Genomic DNA, 18,212 nt, shown 5'->3' on the forward strand with positions numbered 1-18,212 from the left:
TCCCTGTAGAGTTGCACACCTGTTTGAGTGTATCTGCAGTGGGGGGTGGGGGCAGGGTGGGCCTGCTCGGAGTGGCAGAGTGGGGAGTCCTGCAGGCCCAGCTCCTTCCTGACTGTGTACTTGGGGGCAAGTCACTTCACTCTGAACTTCAGTGACCCTTCCTGTAGAATCCGGTGACACTTGCCATGGAGGTTGTAGTGGAAACAAAATGAGATGAAGTGTGTAAAGCACACAAGAGCAAGTGGGAACACACGTCACACTCTGGGGCACTTGCCTTGGGGGCTCAGCGTCTTTGGTCTTGGCATGTAGTTCACTAGAACAGAGTCAGCTGGAAGTAGCACCTTACAGGACATTCACTACCAATTCTTGTTAAAATGCATTGTGCCTCAGGCTTTCTCAGCACACAACTTTTTGGTAGATTCCCTATAAAATTTAAGAGTTTACCTCCAGGTACTAGATGTGACACTTCCTGATGGCTGCTTGGTTCCATGTTGAGTTGCAGCTGAGTGCCTGGCGCATGCAGGTGCTCAGATGTGAGAATGGATGAAAAAGGGAGTCCATCTTCTCAGCCTTGGGTAAGTGGAGGTCATTTTAGTGTTAATGGAACCATTTTATGTCAGGGTAAACAACGTTAAGACAGCTAACCTTGTACGTCTGGATGTACAGAAACTGCCCCACCCGCCTGTTTCTCGGTGCACTCCCTTCTCACAGCCTGTGGATTTTGAAGAAATAATTTTTCCTTTTAACTTCTTAGAAGCCTGGATAGGCTTCTCCGACTGAGAGAATAATTGCTTGCCAAATCATTTTGCCAGTAACATCTCTCTCGACAACTGGTGTCAATAAAATCCATTTAGCGATTCATCACTTCCACCCTGATACTGCTTATATTGTATCTGGAATGGTTATTTAAATCGGAGGATAACTGCTCATTTGTCTGTCTTGTCTTCCCAGTTAGGTCGCCTTGCCTTAGGAGGGGTCCTGAGTCTTGGTAATAAGCAACAGGAAAATACTGGTTTTTTTATTTTTGCCAAGAGCTGAGGGTGTACGCACAGCCACACACAGCCCCCCGCACACAATTTCAGAAACTGGACTCTTTGGCACAGGTTGCTTGGCTCTCCTGGACTCTGCTGGTTGGGTGTTTGGAATGTGGGTCACCAGGTGTGACCAAGGGTTTGTGGTTGCAGTCCATAGGAGAAATTAGTGGCCCAGTAGTACGGAGGCAGCTCTTAAGAGTTCCAGGGCATGGCATGATTATGCAATAGCTTGCAGTGATGGCTTCATAGAAAGATATTAAAGAATTTCTTTTTTGAAGTTTCTGGTTTAAGGAAATTGAACAGCTATAATCATTTTCAAGCAAAAAGTTTTCAACCCCTTCCTCATTTCAGACAAAATTTAAAGGGCTAACAAAAATATATAAAATGTTGTGGGATAAAAGGAAATGCATTAGAAAGTTAGAATGAGAGTGAGTATATGAGATGAAGCCAGGGGGTCAGATGAATGCTAGAATTGACTGTCACTCTGGCTCTGAGCTTCCCAGTGGCCACTGCAATAATCAGTTAAAATTTACAGTGTCCAGAAGACAGAAAACACACCTCTTACTGGAAGCACCATTGGAGACCTGAGATGATGTTCATGCGCCCTTATAAAGGGGCAGCTGGGTTGATGAGGTCTTTAGTGACTTCCCTACCAATGTGGGAGGCCCTCGGTCCTCACACAGTGATGGTCTGGGCTGTGGAGCTGTAGGACTGCCTTCACTGATAGTTTTTCCTTCTGAAGGGCAAGAAATATTTCAGTGCCTCATCCTCAAAATTGGCTTAAAGGACGTCATAACAAAACAACTTTTTTTCACTTTCAGAAGGGCGCCGTAATATCAGAATTGGCTGGGCCTGGAATCATCCCTGCTTTCTTTGTCCTAGGAATATGACGACAAGGCTGGACGACCTAGCAGGCCACCCTCTCCAAAGCAGAATGTGAGGAAGAATCTTGATTTCGAGCCACTTTCCACCACCGCGCTCATCTTGGAAGACAGGCCAGCGTGAGTGGGGAGGCGTCTGTAGAGGGTTTGCTTTGGGGGAGAAGCGTCTTAGCTCATCACCTCCTCATTAGAAAAGGACGCTCATGAGGGGAAGAGGGGTCAGCCTGTCCCTACTGCGGGGCCCTCGTCCTTCCCTGTGCTGATGTGTGTTCTAGATAATACCAAATGGCTAATTTGGAAAACTTGCCTTAAAGTAGAAGTTTTGACCAGGATTTTCCATTCAGGTGATTTTTCATTTTAATTTAGCATTCACAAATACTTAAGGAGCTGTTATTAATTACAGACTGGCTGGTAACTGTAAGAAACACACACCAGGAGGTGTCTCTAAGCTGGGCACTTTGGAGGCACCTCAGTACTACAGGACAGTCCTGGACTAGCCTGCTGCTGTTTTGGGATCTGCAGTGTGGCTGGCTGATCTCAGCAAGTCCCCTCTCCCTCTGGGCCTCTGGGTTTCCATGGATCTGATGAGGACGTGGATTTTGATGATTGTGTTTGGAGACCTTAGTGGGGTAAAGGGATTGTTCCGTTGTACCAGGCCATAGCTTATCTCTGTTTAAGTATTGAGTTTCCATAGAACATTACATTTGAATAGAAAGATTCCACAGCTTTCAAAAAGAGAGAGAGATTATAAAATCTTAGGCTGGAATTCCTAAGGCCCCTGCCAACCCTGACATTTAATATTGGTGAAATCTAAAGAGGAAATGTTTCTTTTGATGATAATTTTTGGTCCTTGGAAATTGTGGGCTTGTGAGTAGTTGGGAAGAGAAACCCAGAAATGGAGGATTAAAAAGGTAGGTAGAGGCTGTGGGTAAAAGCCAGCGTACTGTGAGGACCAGTCCTTGTAAAGCGCTCCAAAACGTAGGCTGTGGGAAACCGTGCCCTGTCCTCCTGCAGCCGGGACAGTCGTCCAGATAGCCCGGGGCACAAACAGCCGGACATGGCCACCCTCCCCCTTTCCAAGGGCCTGGCAAATTCCCCCGCACATTTCTGAAAGAGAACATGCACTTTATTTTTCTAAACAGGATCCGAAGCTGCACACTACGTTTAGATGTCAGAACTATTGTATAAATCTGTGTATATATATTAAAGAAAAGAAATGAACCACGTAGCAGGTACTTGCACCCTTGAAAAACTGGCCAGGGAATGTATTCATACGTATATGTGGTGCTTGCCATTCGGGTGCTCTGCTGACGATTATCAGTGCGCTGTGGTCGCAGCAGAGTTTCTCTGGAGACTGAAGGGGGAAAACACCCACAGGTTAAGTGTTTATCTCTATTGGAATTAGGGGTAATTGCTATTTTCTTCCTTCTGCTAATCTTCATACTTCAGATTTTTTTAAGTGAGCTTATTTTACTTTTGTAAAAAATATTTTTGGTTTATGAAAGAGCTGCATCTTTGTCATCTAACAAATGTGGTTTTAGTCTTTGAGCTTTTCATTTTTTTGTAATGATACTTCACATTTCACTTATTTAATATTTACAATGGTGAAAAATCATTTATTTTCTATTAAGAAATCTCCCGGCGAAGCCAGCTGAAGAGGCTCAGAAACACAGGCAACAGTATGAAGAAATGGTGGTTCAGGCCAAAAAACGAGGTAATGGAGTTCACATGTGTTTGGTTACATAAGGTGGCACAGGATTTTGTGTCTCTCTGGATATTTTCTCTTTTTTACATTTTGACGCTCAAGAACCTGAACTTTGTTGAATGCTTTACTATTTTGATATTTGTAATTTTCCATCAAAAATGTACGTTTCTACTAACTGTTCATTCCTGGTAGCTTTACGGAAGAGAATAGCACTTTGAATTACCCGAGGAAAGAGACTGCGTAGGGTAAAAGTCCTAGCTGGAGACGGCCTCGGCCAGTAGTGATGGCCAGATCTCCTTCCCTCTGGGCTGTTTTCCCTGTTTACAGGAAGATGTGGTGGGATTTGGTAAAGTGCCTTGCAGCACCTAAAAACCCTTTGCTTCTTGGATGTTTAAAAAGTATGTATAATGAACAAAATGTGGTCCATCCATACAATGGAATATTACTCAGCCTTAAAAAGGAATGAAATTCTGACACATGCTACAACATGAAGCTTGAAGACATTATTCTCAGTGAAATAAGCCAGACACAAAAGGATAAATACTGTATGATTCCGCTTATATGAGGTCCCCCAAATAGTCAGATTCATAGAGACAGAAAGTAGAGTGGAGGTTGTCAGGGACTGTGGGGAGGGGGAATGGGGAACTCAGTGTTTGATGGAGACAGAGTTTGAGTTTGCCAAGATGAAAAAATTCCCGGGATGGATGGTGGTGATGGTTGCATAATAGGGTGGATATACTCAGTGCTGCTGAATGTACACTTAAAGTGGTAAATTTTATGTTTTGTGTATTGTACCACAAAAAATATTAGAAAAGTATGTATCAATGAAAATGCATGGTATTTCTCAGGGTCGCTATTGTACACTAAGCATTATTCTTAAACAGAAGTGAGGTTGGAGGTTACATTGGAAAGGGGATTGGGTTGGGGGAGCACAAGAGGGGCTTCTGGTGTTCTGTTAATGTTTTGTCTTCTGACTGCAGTGGTAGTTTCCTGAGTTTGTCTGTTCTGTGATAGCCCTGCTGTGTTCCTATGTGTGTACTTTTCTGTATGCATGTTACACGGTGTGTATGTTACAAAAAGCTTACTAAAGGATGAATAATGCCTAAGCATTCTGAATTCCCTACGGTATGAAATGAGTCTTAGAAGGTCAGGTTTCATTGCTCTATTTCAGTGCTGTTTTCCTGGTTTTTTTGCAGCATGACTCTGAGAAGAACCACCCAGCTTGAAATTGGTGGACATCAATTAATAGATGTTTTCTTCTTATTTTTGCTTGTGATTTCCAGAGCTGAAAGAAGCCCAGAGGAGGAAAAAGCAGCTGGAAGAAAGATGCAGATTAGAAGACAGTATTGGAAATGCTGTCCTTACCTGGAATAATGAGATTTTGCCTAACTGGGAAACAATGTAAGCTGTGACACAGTGGGCTCGCTGGGCTGTAAATCACTTCTTGGTAGAATCTATGGGAAGCAGCTGCATTAGTTGTGAATCACATCACAACCTTTGATGGAGTTACCTGATGAGGTTAAGGTGCAGAGGCTCCTTCCCCTGCCTCGGTTTGGTCTTGTTACACATCCACATACTGTGACAGCCACTCCACCCCCCACACCTTCTAGTTCATGATCTACTCAGCAGCCAGAGGGGTCTTCTAAGGCACGAATCTGTGTCACTTCCATACTTAAAATTTCAGAAACTTGTGACTCTCAGTGTGAAATGTGAATTGCTTGGCTTAGCTGACAGGACCCTTTGTGAGCTAGCCCGTCCCTTTCTCTGTAGCCTCACCTTCCTCTCTCCTTTGGACAGAGCCCTGTCCTTAGGGAGCCTCAGGGCCTTTGCACATCTCACTCCCTCTACTTAAGAGTGTTCTTGTCCTGTAACTCCTCATCCAGTTAACACTTTGTCCTTCAAGGTTCAGTCCCTTGGAGAAGACTTTGCTGCCCTCGCCCTGGCTCCAGGTGCCTGTAGAAGACCCCCTCTGAGTACACTGTATCCGTCTGCTCAAGCTTCTATTGCTCTCTGTCTCAGGATGGGCACTGGGTCTGCTTTGGTGACAACCCCCTCTACCCAGTAGTCTGGCAGCTGCTGTCATCTTTACATCTGAGGGACAGATGTAGATCTTTCTGTGTGGCCAGAACAGTTAGCGTGTGGACAGCAGTCCCAGGCCGTGCACAGAGGCTTGCGGCTGTTTTGGGGGCTCCCCGGTCTGCAGGAGCTCTGGGGAGCTTGGATGCCGGCTTCCTTTTAGCTCTTGTCCTTTCAACCTGACCCGTATGTTGGGATGTTGGGGACTTGCTCTAGCGCTTGCCTGGGTGTCACTCACTCATTACGGGGCTGGGTGACCCTGTTGCGCATCTGCACTAGGAAAACAAGCTGTTCCCGGAGCCTGGTTTTCTAGGCAGTGTCTCTTATAGGGTGGACGTGGTCAGGAAACACTTCTTCTCGAACGGAACTCACTAACAAGAGTTAAGGTCCTCAGAACCCTTGAACTGTCTCCCTGTGTGGCTGCAGACCCCACCCTGGTCCATCCTACGCTGACGGAGGCTTGATGTGATCCAGATGCAGGCAGTTGTAAGAGAACTGCCACTTAACAACCCAGCTGGTGCCAGGCACTGTGGCAGGTGCCTTTGGGCTTTATCTGACTTGACCCTCACAGCAGCCCCTTGAGGGTGGGGAGGTTCGTCACCTTGGTGTTAGGGAGGAGGATACCGAGTGAGAGGAGAAGTTTGCTTCAGTTCCACAGGTCAGGGTGCAATGAGGATGCGTCAGCCCATGCCCTCCCACTGTGCTGTGTCAGGAAGCCCTGTGTGGGGAGGCTTTGGAACCTGCATGTTTGTCCCAGTCTGTTAGCAGTGTGTGCTCGTTGTGACCAGCAGACCTCAACGACTGGGCAGCTCAGAGTGTGCCGAGTTAGCTTCCGGCAGCTCGTTACCCGAGTCCCTTGCTGTGTGCAGCAGTGTAGTGGTTGGCGGCCGTGCTCTTGGGCTGCCTTCTCGAGGCCCCTCGGGGTCTGCCCTCACCTGCAGCTGTGCGGCCGTACCTCCTGGCGTCCCACCCCGTGCCCAGCTGTTTGCGGCTCCTGTATCGGCCAGATTATTTCTTGCTGCTGTGCTTTCTGCTCACAAAGTCCTTCCCGCCCTTCATCTGCTTAAATTGCTACTGGTCGCTCAGAATTTGGCTCCAGAATGGTGCCCTGGGCCCCGTGGTTTGTGGTGCCCGTCTCTGGGTGTGCAGTGCCTTTGGCACCCCTGTCACAGTAGTTGCCTGGTGGAAGGTAGCCTTGGTCTCCTGGTCTGTATGGACCACTGGACTGTAGGGTGCCTGAGACCAGGGGCTGTGACATACGACTGTATACACCCACTTCTGTGGTTTGGGGTTAGGCACGTGGGTGGACAAGCATTTCTTCACTGAGAACAGACTCGTGAACTCCGTTTTTGCTTCCGTTTTTATCCAGGTGGTGCTCTAGAAAAGTTCGAGATTTATGGTGGCAGGGGATCCCTCCCAGCGTGAGAGGCAAAGTCTGGAGCTTAGCCATTGGCAACGAGTTAAATATCACCCATGGTGAGTGGCCTGCGTGATCCTAGGCTCGGGGAATCCACCCCTGGGTCCTGTGGCTTCTCCTGTCCCATCTACCCTGTTAGGAAGAAAGGCAGCCATTGCCACAAAGCTGTGTCTTTTGAGAGGCCAGGTGAGTGTGTCTTCCAGGAGGGGAGTGGGTGGGGAGGCCTGGGTTCACTCCTGGTGCTTCAGTTTTCTGGTTCAGAGCAAATGCCTGCCTTCTTCCTGATAACTGTCATCTTCCCCAAGTGCACGGGGTAGTACATACGGGTCTCAAAGCATCTCTTCTCGGTGTCCTTTAGAAAGCAAGCCTCAGTGGGGACATGAAAATGGAAGGGAGGTGGGTGTTTCCTTCTGTGGAGGTCCTGTATTTGGGGCGCTGTTGGTTTTTTGTGGCATTTTCCTCTCAGGCCTCTCATGTATAAGCGCCTTAGAGGGGACAACACAGTGTGCTTGGACTGGGTCCTTGAGGGTCTAGAACCATGTGTCCAGAGGGAAGTGAGATGTGTACTTCCCTTCCTGAGGCCCCACCACAGCATTCCCTGGGCTCCTTGCCCTCTCTGCCAGCTGTGGTGCAGGGTGAAACCGACACCAGGAAGTCGCAGACTTACAACTAAGTGCTTAGTAAGTGGGAATCATTGCTTAGTACTGTGTCATCTGTCTGCAGTCTAAGCTGCCGAGGACAGAAACTCCTTAATTGTCTTCTTTATATTAGTGCCCAGTTTGTGGAGTTGTGGAGTTGGTGGTGGCAACTTTTACCCTGTTGAAGGCCTTTGAGCTGAAAATAGATTGATGTGTACCTTCCCTGTGTAGCTGGGGTTCATATTGTTACTGTGCTCTTTATTTTATAAGACTTCGATCTTACCCTGTGATTGGAGCCTTGGCTGGCGGTGTTCTCCATCTTGACTGGTGACAGCTGCTTGGGTGGATGGTGACTGGTTTATGTTCATGTGATCATCGCAAAGTTCTATTTCTTGGCTAATCCATACCTGCCAAAACCTTAATGTCTTTACATGAGAAGATGTGTATCATTTAACTCGTGGAAATAGGTTTTAACAAGCTTTCCTGGAAGTAGAGGTTTGAAGACATGGCTGACCATTTGTCTGAGTCCTCGTTCTTGAAAATTTCTAAACTCTCTGTCAGCAGCTCTAAGCCAGTTGAATGTAATGCAGAGTTCTGCATGTGTGTGTGTGTCTTTAATTTTTGGTTCTCACTGGTGGCTGCACTGATTTTATTTAAATTAAAATCTTCTGTGGACCATATCATAGTACATTGGGTTAAACAACTAATTAATCAATTATATGTCTTGAAAGTTTGTCTAAATTTTGATATTGGCTCGTTGTATTTGCATTGTGCCTGTCTTGTGTGGTTGTCTGCCTGTTACTGGTTGCCCCCTAGAACAGGTGCTCTGGACGCTGGGGCCTCACCTGTGACACTCTCTGTTCTGTCGCTGAGCCCAGCACAGCTCTCTGCACCAGGCAGGCCCTCAGGAAGTGTTTGCTGAATGAATGAATGAATGAATGAATGCCACCTTATTGGGTCCTACTTAATCTCAGTTTTACTGCATATTCAAGCGAGTGTGAGAACACAGGTCATCTCGAGGTCCGCTGTGAGGCTAGGCATCGTACTGGGCTCTTTGCTCCCATCTTACTTAACACCAACCGCAGTCTGAGGGGCAGGTGGTGTTGACCTTATTTCCCTACTGAGCATCTAGCATCCTGAAAAGGTCAGGGACTGTGCCCCAGCCTCATGGCCAGTGTATGGTGGAGCCGGGACGTTCTGGCCTTGGCTGACTCTGAAGCCTGTGTTGTGATTTGGGAAGCCCCAGAGTTTTGTTCTTTCTGTGGTTGTGCAATTGGAAACTTACTGAAAGTCGACCTAATGGTGGTATTAAAACTTCACTCTTAGGGAAGTCAGCCTTGTACTTTGAAACTGGGTCACGGAAGAAGGTGTATTCACTGTTCTAACTCCTCCCCTCCTCACAGGCACACACTAGTAAAACCAAGGGATGTTTTAAAAACTGACACTTTTGACCCATTTCACCCCGAGACTGCCAGCATCTGTGCTTTAACTGTCGAAACCTCATTTGGGAAGTAGGACCACACAGTTGTTTTCCTTCACCTCCTGCCAAAATGATCAAAGCTAAGCCCAACTCCTGGGAACTGAGAGCGGGCAGAGGCTCCCAGACCCTCTAGCCTCCAGCTCAGCACGCCTCCAGATCTGTCCCGTAAGCATTTGAATGAGGATGCTTGTTGCTGCCTTCCAGGTGCTGACATCAACATGCAGTTATATTTCATAGTTGTACTGCGCTTACGGACTCTCATAGATTGTGGGTCAGATCATCACAAGGTTAGAAAAGGGTTGTTAATCAAAATTTTACTTATTGGAACACAATAGTATTACTAGAATTTGATTTATATTTTAATAAAACAGCATATACTATCCAGAAGGCAGATGTGCTCTGCTTTATTTTCCAAAAGTTTGATGGAAAAACTAAAGTTATAGAAATTCTCTGAGTAGCTGTGATTAGTCTTAGTGATCAACTAGTGAGCGTTCGCAATCCAAGGCAACCGATGGCTGGGGAGCATCCGGGCCGGGGAAGGCGGGGGGAGGTCTCTGTGGGGTCAGCCTTCATTTCCACCCTTTCAGGAAGACTGGGGCATGGATATACCACGGAGGTCTGTGTGTAACAGTGAAATCTGTGTGCAGAGTTAGTATTTCACCATTGCCACACCACCCAAAGAGAAGAATCATTGAAAAATAAGTTCCAAATATGGGTGAGACGTGGAGGCTGCCTTGTGGGAGACCTGCCTTGACACCTCTCTGCCAACAAGAATCCTCATTTTCTTTTTTTTTTTAACTTCTGCCTGTGTTGCTTGCATCGCTGCCCCCTTTCAGGCAGCATGTTCAGGAAGACTGGGCCAGGGGGTAGCGGTTCCATTTTGTCTTTATTTAAAACCAGATGGGTTTTCTGCTTGTCTCTCGCTTTCTTCATCTGTCAGATATTCATTGATTATACTGATTTGTGTCAATCCCAGTGCTGTTTGCTCTGGATACAAATATGAATGAGAGACCCTCCCAGTCTCACTGGAGCTCACAGTCTAATAGATTCGGTAGACTCACAAATACATCGAAGCAAAACAGGTTGATGGGTGGGTTGTGTAATCTAAGTAAACACGCAGAGTGGCATTTTGTGTGTCTCTTTGTATATGGTGGTGTCTTAAGACATCAGCGCCCTCAGGCTAAGTGGGGGATCGTTTAAGCAGCCTTAGCTGCAGTTGAACTTCAAACATTTGAATGAGGCAGTGTGCACTCTCTGGTGTTTTCAAGGAGGCGTACTCACGTGTGTACTTGATACTTACCCAGAGGCTTTTCTTCCAGAGCTCTTTGCCATCTGTCTTGCCCGAGCCAAGGAGAGGTGGCGGTCCTTTAGCACAGGAGGCTCTGAAGTGGACAGTGAAGGTATGTATGATGCTAACACACCTGTGGGCTCCTTCGGTCACATATGTATGTCATTATTTATTACATAATGAAGAAAATTTACTTAACTGAAATAGTGGTTAGTGCAAAATATAAAAGCTTCATGGGAAAAGGGATTTTTTTAGAGCAAACAAATTAAAGAAAGAAACTTTTATAAGAAAGATGATACCAATTCCTGAGAGTTGAGTGTATCCTAAGATGCTGGAAGCCTTTATTCACTATTCACATGATTTACAGTAGCCTGGCACCCAGGATCGCTTGAGAGCTGGTTTATAGAGGAACCGCTTCCACAGAGACAAGAAAAACAGCGTATTTCCTAGATTATGCTTTTAGAATTTTCCATAACACACGAGAATGGTTGTGATGGCCTCTGTTAGTTAAGTAGTGTCTTTTTTGCTGATCTGCTTTTATACTGTCTATGTGGTATTAGAATTAAAAAATATAAAGCAAGCTATTCATACTTACTTGTTAGAAATAGTACACATGAGTGTTGCACTGCAGTAGCTCCCACGTGTTCTCAGTTTATCCCAGTGATGTTCTAGATCAAATAATGGGGTTTTTTTGTGTTTTCTGTGCCTGGAATCCATTTGTGTGTCTGTCGCCTTACTTGTCCTCACTTCCATGACAGTTGTTGGCAAAAGTAATATCAAATCAGATTTTGATTTCACACTCTGGAAAGTATCTGATGATGATCTAGCATTAGATGGTGCTGTGAGATTTTTGCTCTTAAAGTAAGAAACTCTACAAACTGGTGTAAACTCTACAAACTATTGATCCTGTTGGTTGAGGTGGTAATTAGGTCCATGTACTTCTGAAGAACTTCCTTTTCTTGTTTCATTCTCATAAAAGTTCAAAGCCTTGTAACTACTCCACACACTTGCCTCTGAGAGGTGTGATGACTGTTGATCTTTTGACAGATGCTGGTTTTTCAGCAGCAGACAGAGAAGCCAGCCTGGAGCTTATTAAACTGGACATTTCCAGAACCTTCCCTAATCTCTGCATTTTCCAGCAAGTAGGTGGTGGTGATTTGTTACGTTCAGTATGTTTTGTCTAGAATTCACAGGTGCCAAATTGCATATATTTGTAATCAAGTTTGAAAAGTACTAGGGCTTTTTGGCGAGAGGGCAGGTCTTATGTTGATCTATGCAGAGTTTTAAAAATAATGGTAACTGATTCTTTCCAACAAATATTTAGTATGACTTTGAGATACCCAGTCTGGTTCTGTTATGCCCATGTACCCACTAGGGAACCATTAAAGGAAAGTGGAATAAATTAGAACAAATCAGTTAGTGGCTGCCTAGAATGAGCCAGGAGGTGTAGAGGTTAGACAGGTGGGCTTTGCAGAAATGTGGGTATGTCCCAGGTACTCTGACAGCACAGACAGGTAATGGTTCACTCTCCTGGTCCACATACAGCAGCCGGGAGAGGGCAGGGATGAGGGGTCAGGCATGCTCACTGAGGAAGTGGCTCTTGGGCTGTGATTGGACCAGGTTTGAATGACAGTCTGACCAGAGGATGGGAGAGACATCCCAGGCAGGAGGAGGACCAGAATGGAACCATCAAACAGCTGATAGTTCAGGGAATCCTCAGTTCCGTGGACTGGTGGCTGCTCTGTTTGAGGTAGGAGCCAGCTGCAGGGCAGTCTGTGCTCTGGAGGAAAGAGAGTATAAGGGCAGAGCTCTGAGACACATCTGGAGTGTGGCCAAGAAGGGCCGTCCGAGAACCGGGCCAGGGCCTGAAAGGTGCCCGCGGCCAGATGTCTCCCTCAGTCTGTGGTTCCCAAAGTTCTAGATTTCAAAAATGGGCAACGTTTAAAAAAAAAAAAAGTGGTGTGGGGAACTATGAAATGTCCAGAACAAGTTAAGGGCATTTGAAACAAGAAACTGCCATCTACTAGCACCATCTTTCATCAAAGAAAGGACATTTAGCACCAGAGTAAGGAGGATGTAATCAGGAGGAGGGCGCAAAGTCTTCCAAATTAAGAACACGTAGCTCTAAGGAAAGGCCAGTGCAGTGCCTTTGCTTTTTCCTGCTTTGTCCTTAGACCGGATACCCCTTGGTGACAGTCGCACTGGTCCTCAGGTGATGCGGCCCCAGGACCCCCCTCATCCCCCCTTACCCTCTTAGCCCTGGGTGTCATCTTTTTTACCTTCCATTGCTGTTTTATCCCTCTGTGATTTGGAAGGGTCTCTTCTTTTTATATGTCAGAATGGGATGGCTGGGCCAGGGCGTTCTCATGTACACCTGGCAGGCGTGGGCCTGAGCCATGATCTGGGCCGAGCCCGTGTCTCCCACGTTCACATCAGTGTGAGGTGCCTCCGAGCTTCCTTCCATGCTCAGTTAGAGCAAAGAAATTCCAACACTTAAATTTTTGGAAGAAGTTACAGGAACAAATGGAAATCTTGGAGGGATGGGAGAGCTGGGAGAAGTTTGGAATAAAATGGTAGCTATTCGGACCTAAAAAGTCAGAGTGTGTTTCCTAAACCTGCTGTCCTGAGAAACACAAAAGAAACAGAGAGTGACAGGGGAGAGAGGGCAGAGGTAGGAAGACGGTGAGCTCTCCCTCCTCTGAAGGACCCTGGGGCACCTGGTCTCCCGTTGAACTCTGAAGGGGAAATGCAGTTACACAGCAGGGGCCAAATTAGGGCTGTTTTTCTAGCGCTGTGCTCACACCTGACCCACCAGCTCACGTCAGCGCAGCTTCGCAGACCGAGCTGCAGACGGGCCTTGTTAACTGCAGGTTGCTAGTTAATCTGTCAAGTTGCACATACGTGTTGAGCTGCTAGCGTAACGCTTGGCATCTAGGCCTCCTGGTACATGGGGGGCATGATTGGCGGCGGCGGGAGCGAGTCCGAGCACTAACACAGCTGACGTGTGCTGTCTCCGCTGTGTTGGTCCCTGTAGGGTGGGCCGTACCACGACATGCTGCACAGCATTCTGGGCGCTTACACTTGTTACCGACCGGATGTGGGCTATGTAAGTGAACTTTTTGATACTTTATAATGTTCTCATCTAGAAAGAAAGTTGGAATGTTGGCCAGCACACTGTAGCTGCAGGTGTCAGGTTGAATGCCCCTGTTTTTTTGTTGAGTATGAAACGTCTCACGGTAAATGATTTGCCTCAGTTTCCTCGCAGGGAAGTTGAGCTGACTTGGCTGCTCTGTGGCATTAATCACATTTTAATGGGGTTTGACTTACGTTTTTCGCATGTGATTTTTTTCAGCATTAAGTCAGAAGCGCTTTTAGCAGTGACCGCGTTTGACGCTGTGCTGCTGCTGCGCCTGCGGCTTGGCAGACGCGCATGCGCAGTTTTAGAGTAACGCGTTCGGTTAGACGCGCATCTCTGGCACCAGGAAGCTCTACGTTGCAGAGGGTGGCATCTCAGACGCAGGAGGGGCTGGTCATGGTTTTCCCCGTGTTGCGGGTGGGGCTGGAGCAGTGCACGCAGGTGGCCGATGGGGCAGAGCGGCGGTTCCCGGCAAGGCCAGGCCAGGATGGAGAGGGCTGTCGGTTCAGCCTCCGGCGGGTGGCCATGGGCGGGTGCAGTGTGGATCCTTCAGTGTGAGGGATTTGGGTTCCTCTTCCGGTAAGATGGCAGAGCTGTTCTGACTGTGGTGGCTGCCTCAGTGTAATCCCCATTTCTCTCCTCCTCTCAGGTTCAGGGCATGTCCTTCATAGCGGCCGTGTTGATCCTGAACTTAGATACTGCAGATGCCTTCATTGCTTTTTCTAATCTTTTGAATAAACCGTGTCAAATGGCATTTTTTCGAGTGGACCATGGCCTTGTAAGTATCCCCGGTGTGTGTTGTGCCCTGGGTACTGTGTTTTCACACAGCAAGAGGGGCCTAATCATTTTTTCTCTTCAGGGGGAAAAAATAATACATTTTTCCTCCACTAAGATACTCAGAATAAGTAGCACTACATGACGTGGAGGATTTTTTGGGTGTTGTGCTGAACTTCAAAAGCACGTGATTAATAGCCATATGAAAAAATTTCTTAAAGCATCCTTTCGGAAAATATTTCTGAAAATATATTCCAGCATGCACACCATGTGTCCAAGCAGAAGCCCCAGAGCAGCCCCACATCGGGGTCTGCCTCACGCAGCATGCTCATACACAGGAGAGGAGACGGGCTTAAGACCGGCTCCTCCATCTGACAGAAGGAAGAAATGAGTGGCTGGAAGGATTTGGCAGTCCTTGCCCTGGGGAGGTCCCACCCGCTCCTGGAGGTGGGACCACTGCCTGGTGCAGATAAGGAAGTGAGGCTCAGGAGTGATAGGCCTCGGTCGAGGCACATATCTGGTCAGTGGAGAGCCGCACTGGACCCCTTCTGCTTCCTAAGCCTGTGTTCTTCCTGTAGCCCAGGAGGGAGGGAGGTCACCGATGCACCAGATCCATCCGCTTTGTAGTTAGCATTGTCTGGATTTGCTGGTCGTTTGCTGACACTTGCTGATAATTGTCACTAGTATTTCAGACCTAAAAGGATCTAATAGTTCAGAACAGCTAGAGAATATTTCTTCCTTGATGTGTTAAGCACTCCTGAGTATATCTTGCTCAGGCTGTTACATACATTTTTTTTTTTTAAGTATTATGAAATTGCTGCTAAATGGTGGCTCTCAAGGGAAGTGTAAATTGGCAGTGTCCTTCTGGAAGACGGTTTGGTGTTAGGTGTCAGTAGCAGTAAATGGTGTTGGTGTGTAATTTTCAGAAGAATTGTTTCTAAGAAAATCACAAGTGTGGACAGAGCACTTTGCACAGTGATTATTGCACAGTTATAATTATTCAGTAAAAATTTAAAATTATTTTTCATTGTGAAAATGAAAACTTTTAAAAATGGGTATTTAGGGGAATACAGAATGTTCATTAAAATCTGGAAATATTCTATCCAGTGCAACATTGACATTGCAAACAACTGTACGGGGAAAGATTGAAGATAAAATGCAAATTTTTTCTGAAGTATGTAAAATAGAATATATGCCATAATAGCTACCATATTTAACAATAAAAGGAAGTACACCCAATGTTAATGGATGATCTTTATTCGTTTCTGTACTTCACAAGTTTTCTACAGTGAGCATTTTACAGACACTACTTTCATAGTCAGGAAAAAACCTTTTTTATATGACAAAATGGTTTACATCTAAGTATCTTCTAATTTTGAAGACCCCTTTGGAAACACATGATGAAAAATGAGAAATTTTAGCTTATGTTGTTAAGGAAAAATCACAGAATTGTAATGTTGAGTGGGAGCTGCATCTACAGCAGGGTTTCTCTGCAGCAGCGCCATGGACATCTGGGGCTGCGCAGCTGTGGTGAGGCCGTCCTGTGCATCAGACGCCGTCCAGCAGCACCCCTGGCCTTTCCCCACCAGATGCCAGTAGCACCTCCCTGCTAGATGCAACAATCAGAAATGTCCTGAGGCACAGCCAGGTGTCGCCTGAGAGGCACAGTCGCCCCTACTTGGGAGCCACTGGTTTTCAGAACATCCCTTCACTAAGATGTGCAGACAGCCTCTGAGAGTTGCCGTCTGCCCACAGGCATCCAGCTGGGAAAGGGTGGAACAGAACCAGGCTGCGTCTCAGATGTGTGCCGCTCCTAATCCTGTGTCAGCACCGCCCCTGCTCTGTCCATTTTGTTTTCCTGCAAACCCTGTAAGAAGGTGAAAAGCGTGTGCTGGTAAAACACAGGCCGTGGCTGCTTCCTTTTTCCCCGCAGGGTTTCTCCCTCACTGCATTAAAGGGCTGCACTTCTGAGCCGCAGCAGTGTTGCCCTTGCCTCAATGTTAGTGTTATGTTTTATGTTCCCTCTGGAAATGCTAGGGGTTGGGAGGGAGGCATGCCTGGTTTTTCAGATCGTTTTAGGCAGTTAGTCCATCCCTGGTTCTCAGAGAATGAACCTGTCAGGAGTCAGCCGTTGCTGGGGGACAGGCACAGGTTCAGGGCCCCGCCTCGCCACACGCTGGTGATGTGACCTCATTTGGCAAGTGACAGAACTGTTCTGGGTTTCAGTTCTCTTATCTACAAATTGAAGAAATAATAAGATGCAGCCAGTGATGTGAGACAGAGACCGCTCTTATTGAGATGGTGCACGTGTAGTGCCTGGTTCCGGGTTGCCAGAGAAGATACGTGCGCAGTTACGCGTGAAGATGAGTGTTAGGTTGTAAAGGTGCACGTGTGTTGCCTTTTTTTGTAGACTAGAAGCTTGTGCTGATAATGAGTTTATAGTATGTTTCACATTGTCTCCCTAGATGTTGACTTATTTTGCTGCATTTGAGGTATTCTTTGAAGAAAATTTGCCGAAATTATTTGCCCATTTCAAGAAAAACAACTTAACTCCAGACATCTACCTAATTGATTGGTAAGACTGCATTTTAATGTTTTCAGTGTTTTCTTATCTCCACACCCCTGTTTTTCATTCCTTACTGCCAGCATCTTCCAGGGCTCGGCTGACCCCCACGTCCTGCTTTACCGTCTCCCCCGCGGCCCCGAGCCCTGTGTCCCTGGGCTCATGCTGCTGGTCGTCTGCTCAGCTCTGTTACTCTCTCTGGTGCCTCCTGTGACTCTAACTGGTCCTCCTGAATTCTCTCGGGGAGAACAGTGTCTTGGACCTCTTTGTTTTCAAGGTACTGATATCCATTCCTTCCACGAGACATCACTAAGCACCAGGTCTGTGGAGGCTCTCCGCTAGGATCCCGGACAAGCAGTGAGGGGACTCGGCACTGGCCTGTCCGGAGCTTCTCCCTAGCAGGAGAGACTGTCTGTGGACGGCTGGGGCTGGACAGCAGGTGATGAGTGCCGTCCCTGAAGGAAGGGAAGGACAGAGGCCTGGACCCAGGCTTGGGGGCCAGAGTACACAGAGATGACACAGGAGTTTGAGCCAAGACATGACATGAGTGTGCGGCATTCCAGAATTAGGGCTGCAGCAGTTGGCATGGAGATGTGGGAGCCTGAAGTAAAGGGCAGAGGGCGGCAGGCGAAAGGCTGGGAAGCCGGGTCTGGTGGGTCTCGGATGCCAGGTAGAGGAGCAGACAGGATTACAGGGGCCAGAGGGAGCGGTTGAAGGTTTTTGCTTGGGGTGAGAATGCAGGTGGGCTATACCCAGAAGTGAGTTTTATTTACTTGCAAGGCAGGGGAACCTGGAGGCAGACACATTAAGGAAAAAAAGCCAGGGCTTGAGCTGAGGCTGCGGGAGTGGGTGGAGAGTGGGGAGGAGAGAGATGCTGGAGAGGGAAGCGCTGTGGCCCCAGGGGAGGCTTGTGGCTGTTGGGGAGAGGGCGGAGACGCGTGGTCTGCTCTTGTGGGGCCAGATGCTGGGGGGGGGGGCTGAGCCCAGCTGAGACCAGAACACAGCAGGGTTGGGTTTGTTGGGACTCTTAGTGGATTTGGCTTTGGACACAGTGGTTCTGAGGTGCCTGTAGGACACTGAGGAAGACTCACAGATACAAGGCTCCAGGGAGTTCTGCAGTGGGGCAGTGGACAGGCAGGTCTTCGTGCATAGGTGCATGTGGTTGTCGGAGGAAAGGCTAGGGCGTCACCCCAGAGAGCGCCAGGGGAGAAGGTGGGCGG

At 47.4% G+C, this 18,212-nt stretch overlaps 1 protein-coding gene across 6 annotated transcripts in view; it reads left to right on the forward strand.

The window, feature by feature from the left end:
• TBC1D14 (TBC1 domain family member 14) overlaps positions 1–18,212 on the forward strand; it is a 100,146-nt gene that overhangs the window by 62,556 nt on the left and 19,378 nt on the right. For 5 of the 6 annotated variants that reach the window (XR_012501638.1, XM_074350703.1, XM_074350693.1 and 2 more), the window contains 9 exons: positions 1,917–2,035; positions 3,547–3,629; positions 4,904–5,021; positions 7,066–7,172; positions 10,551–10,631; positions 11,567–11,661; positions 13,554–13,625; positions 14,305–14,433; positions 16,895–17,004. Coding sequence is in view for 5 of the 6 variants with exons in the window: in XM_074350703.1 (XP_074206804.1) it covers positions 1,917–2,035; positions 3,547–3,629; positions 4,904–5,021; positions 7,066–7,172; positions 10,551–10,631; positions 11,567–11,661; positions 13,554–13,625; positions 14,305–14,433; positions 16,895–17,004 (914 nt within the window). In the remaining variant the exon portion in view is untranslated. The remainder of the gene's footprint in view (positions 1–1,916; positions 2,036–3,546; positions 3,630–4,903; positions 5,022–7,065; positions 7,173–10,550; positions 10,632–11,566; positions 11,662–13,553; positions 13,626–14,304; positions 14,434–16,894; positions 17,005–18,212) is intronic. The other variant, XM_074350701.1, reaches the window with a different exon arrangement.

The sequence above is a fragment of the Camelus bactrianus genome, chromosome 2 (assembly GCF_048773025.1).
Source record: "Camelus bactrianus isolate YW-2024 breed Bactrian camel chromosome 2, ASM4877302v1, whole genome shotgun sequence".
Taxonomy (NCBI): Eukaryota; Metazoa; Chordata; class Mammalia; order Artiodactyla; family Camelidae; genus Camelus; species Camelus bactrianus.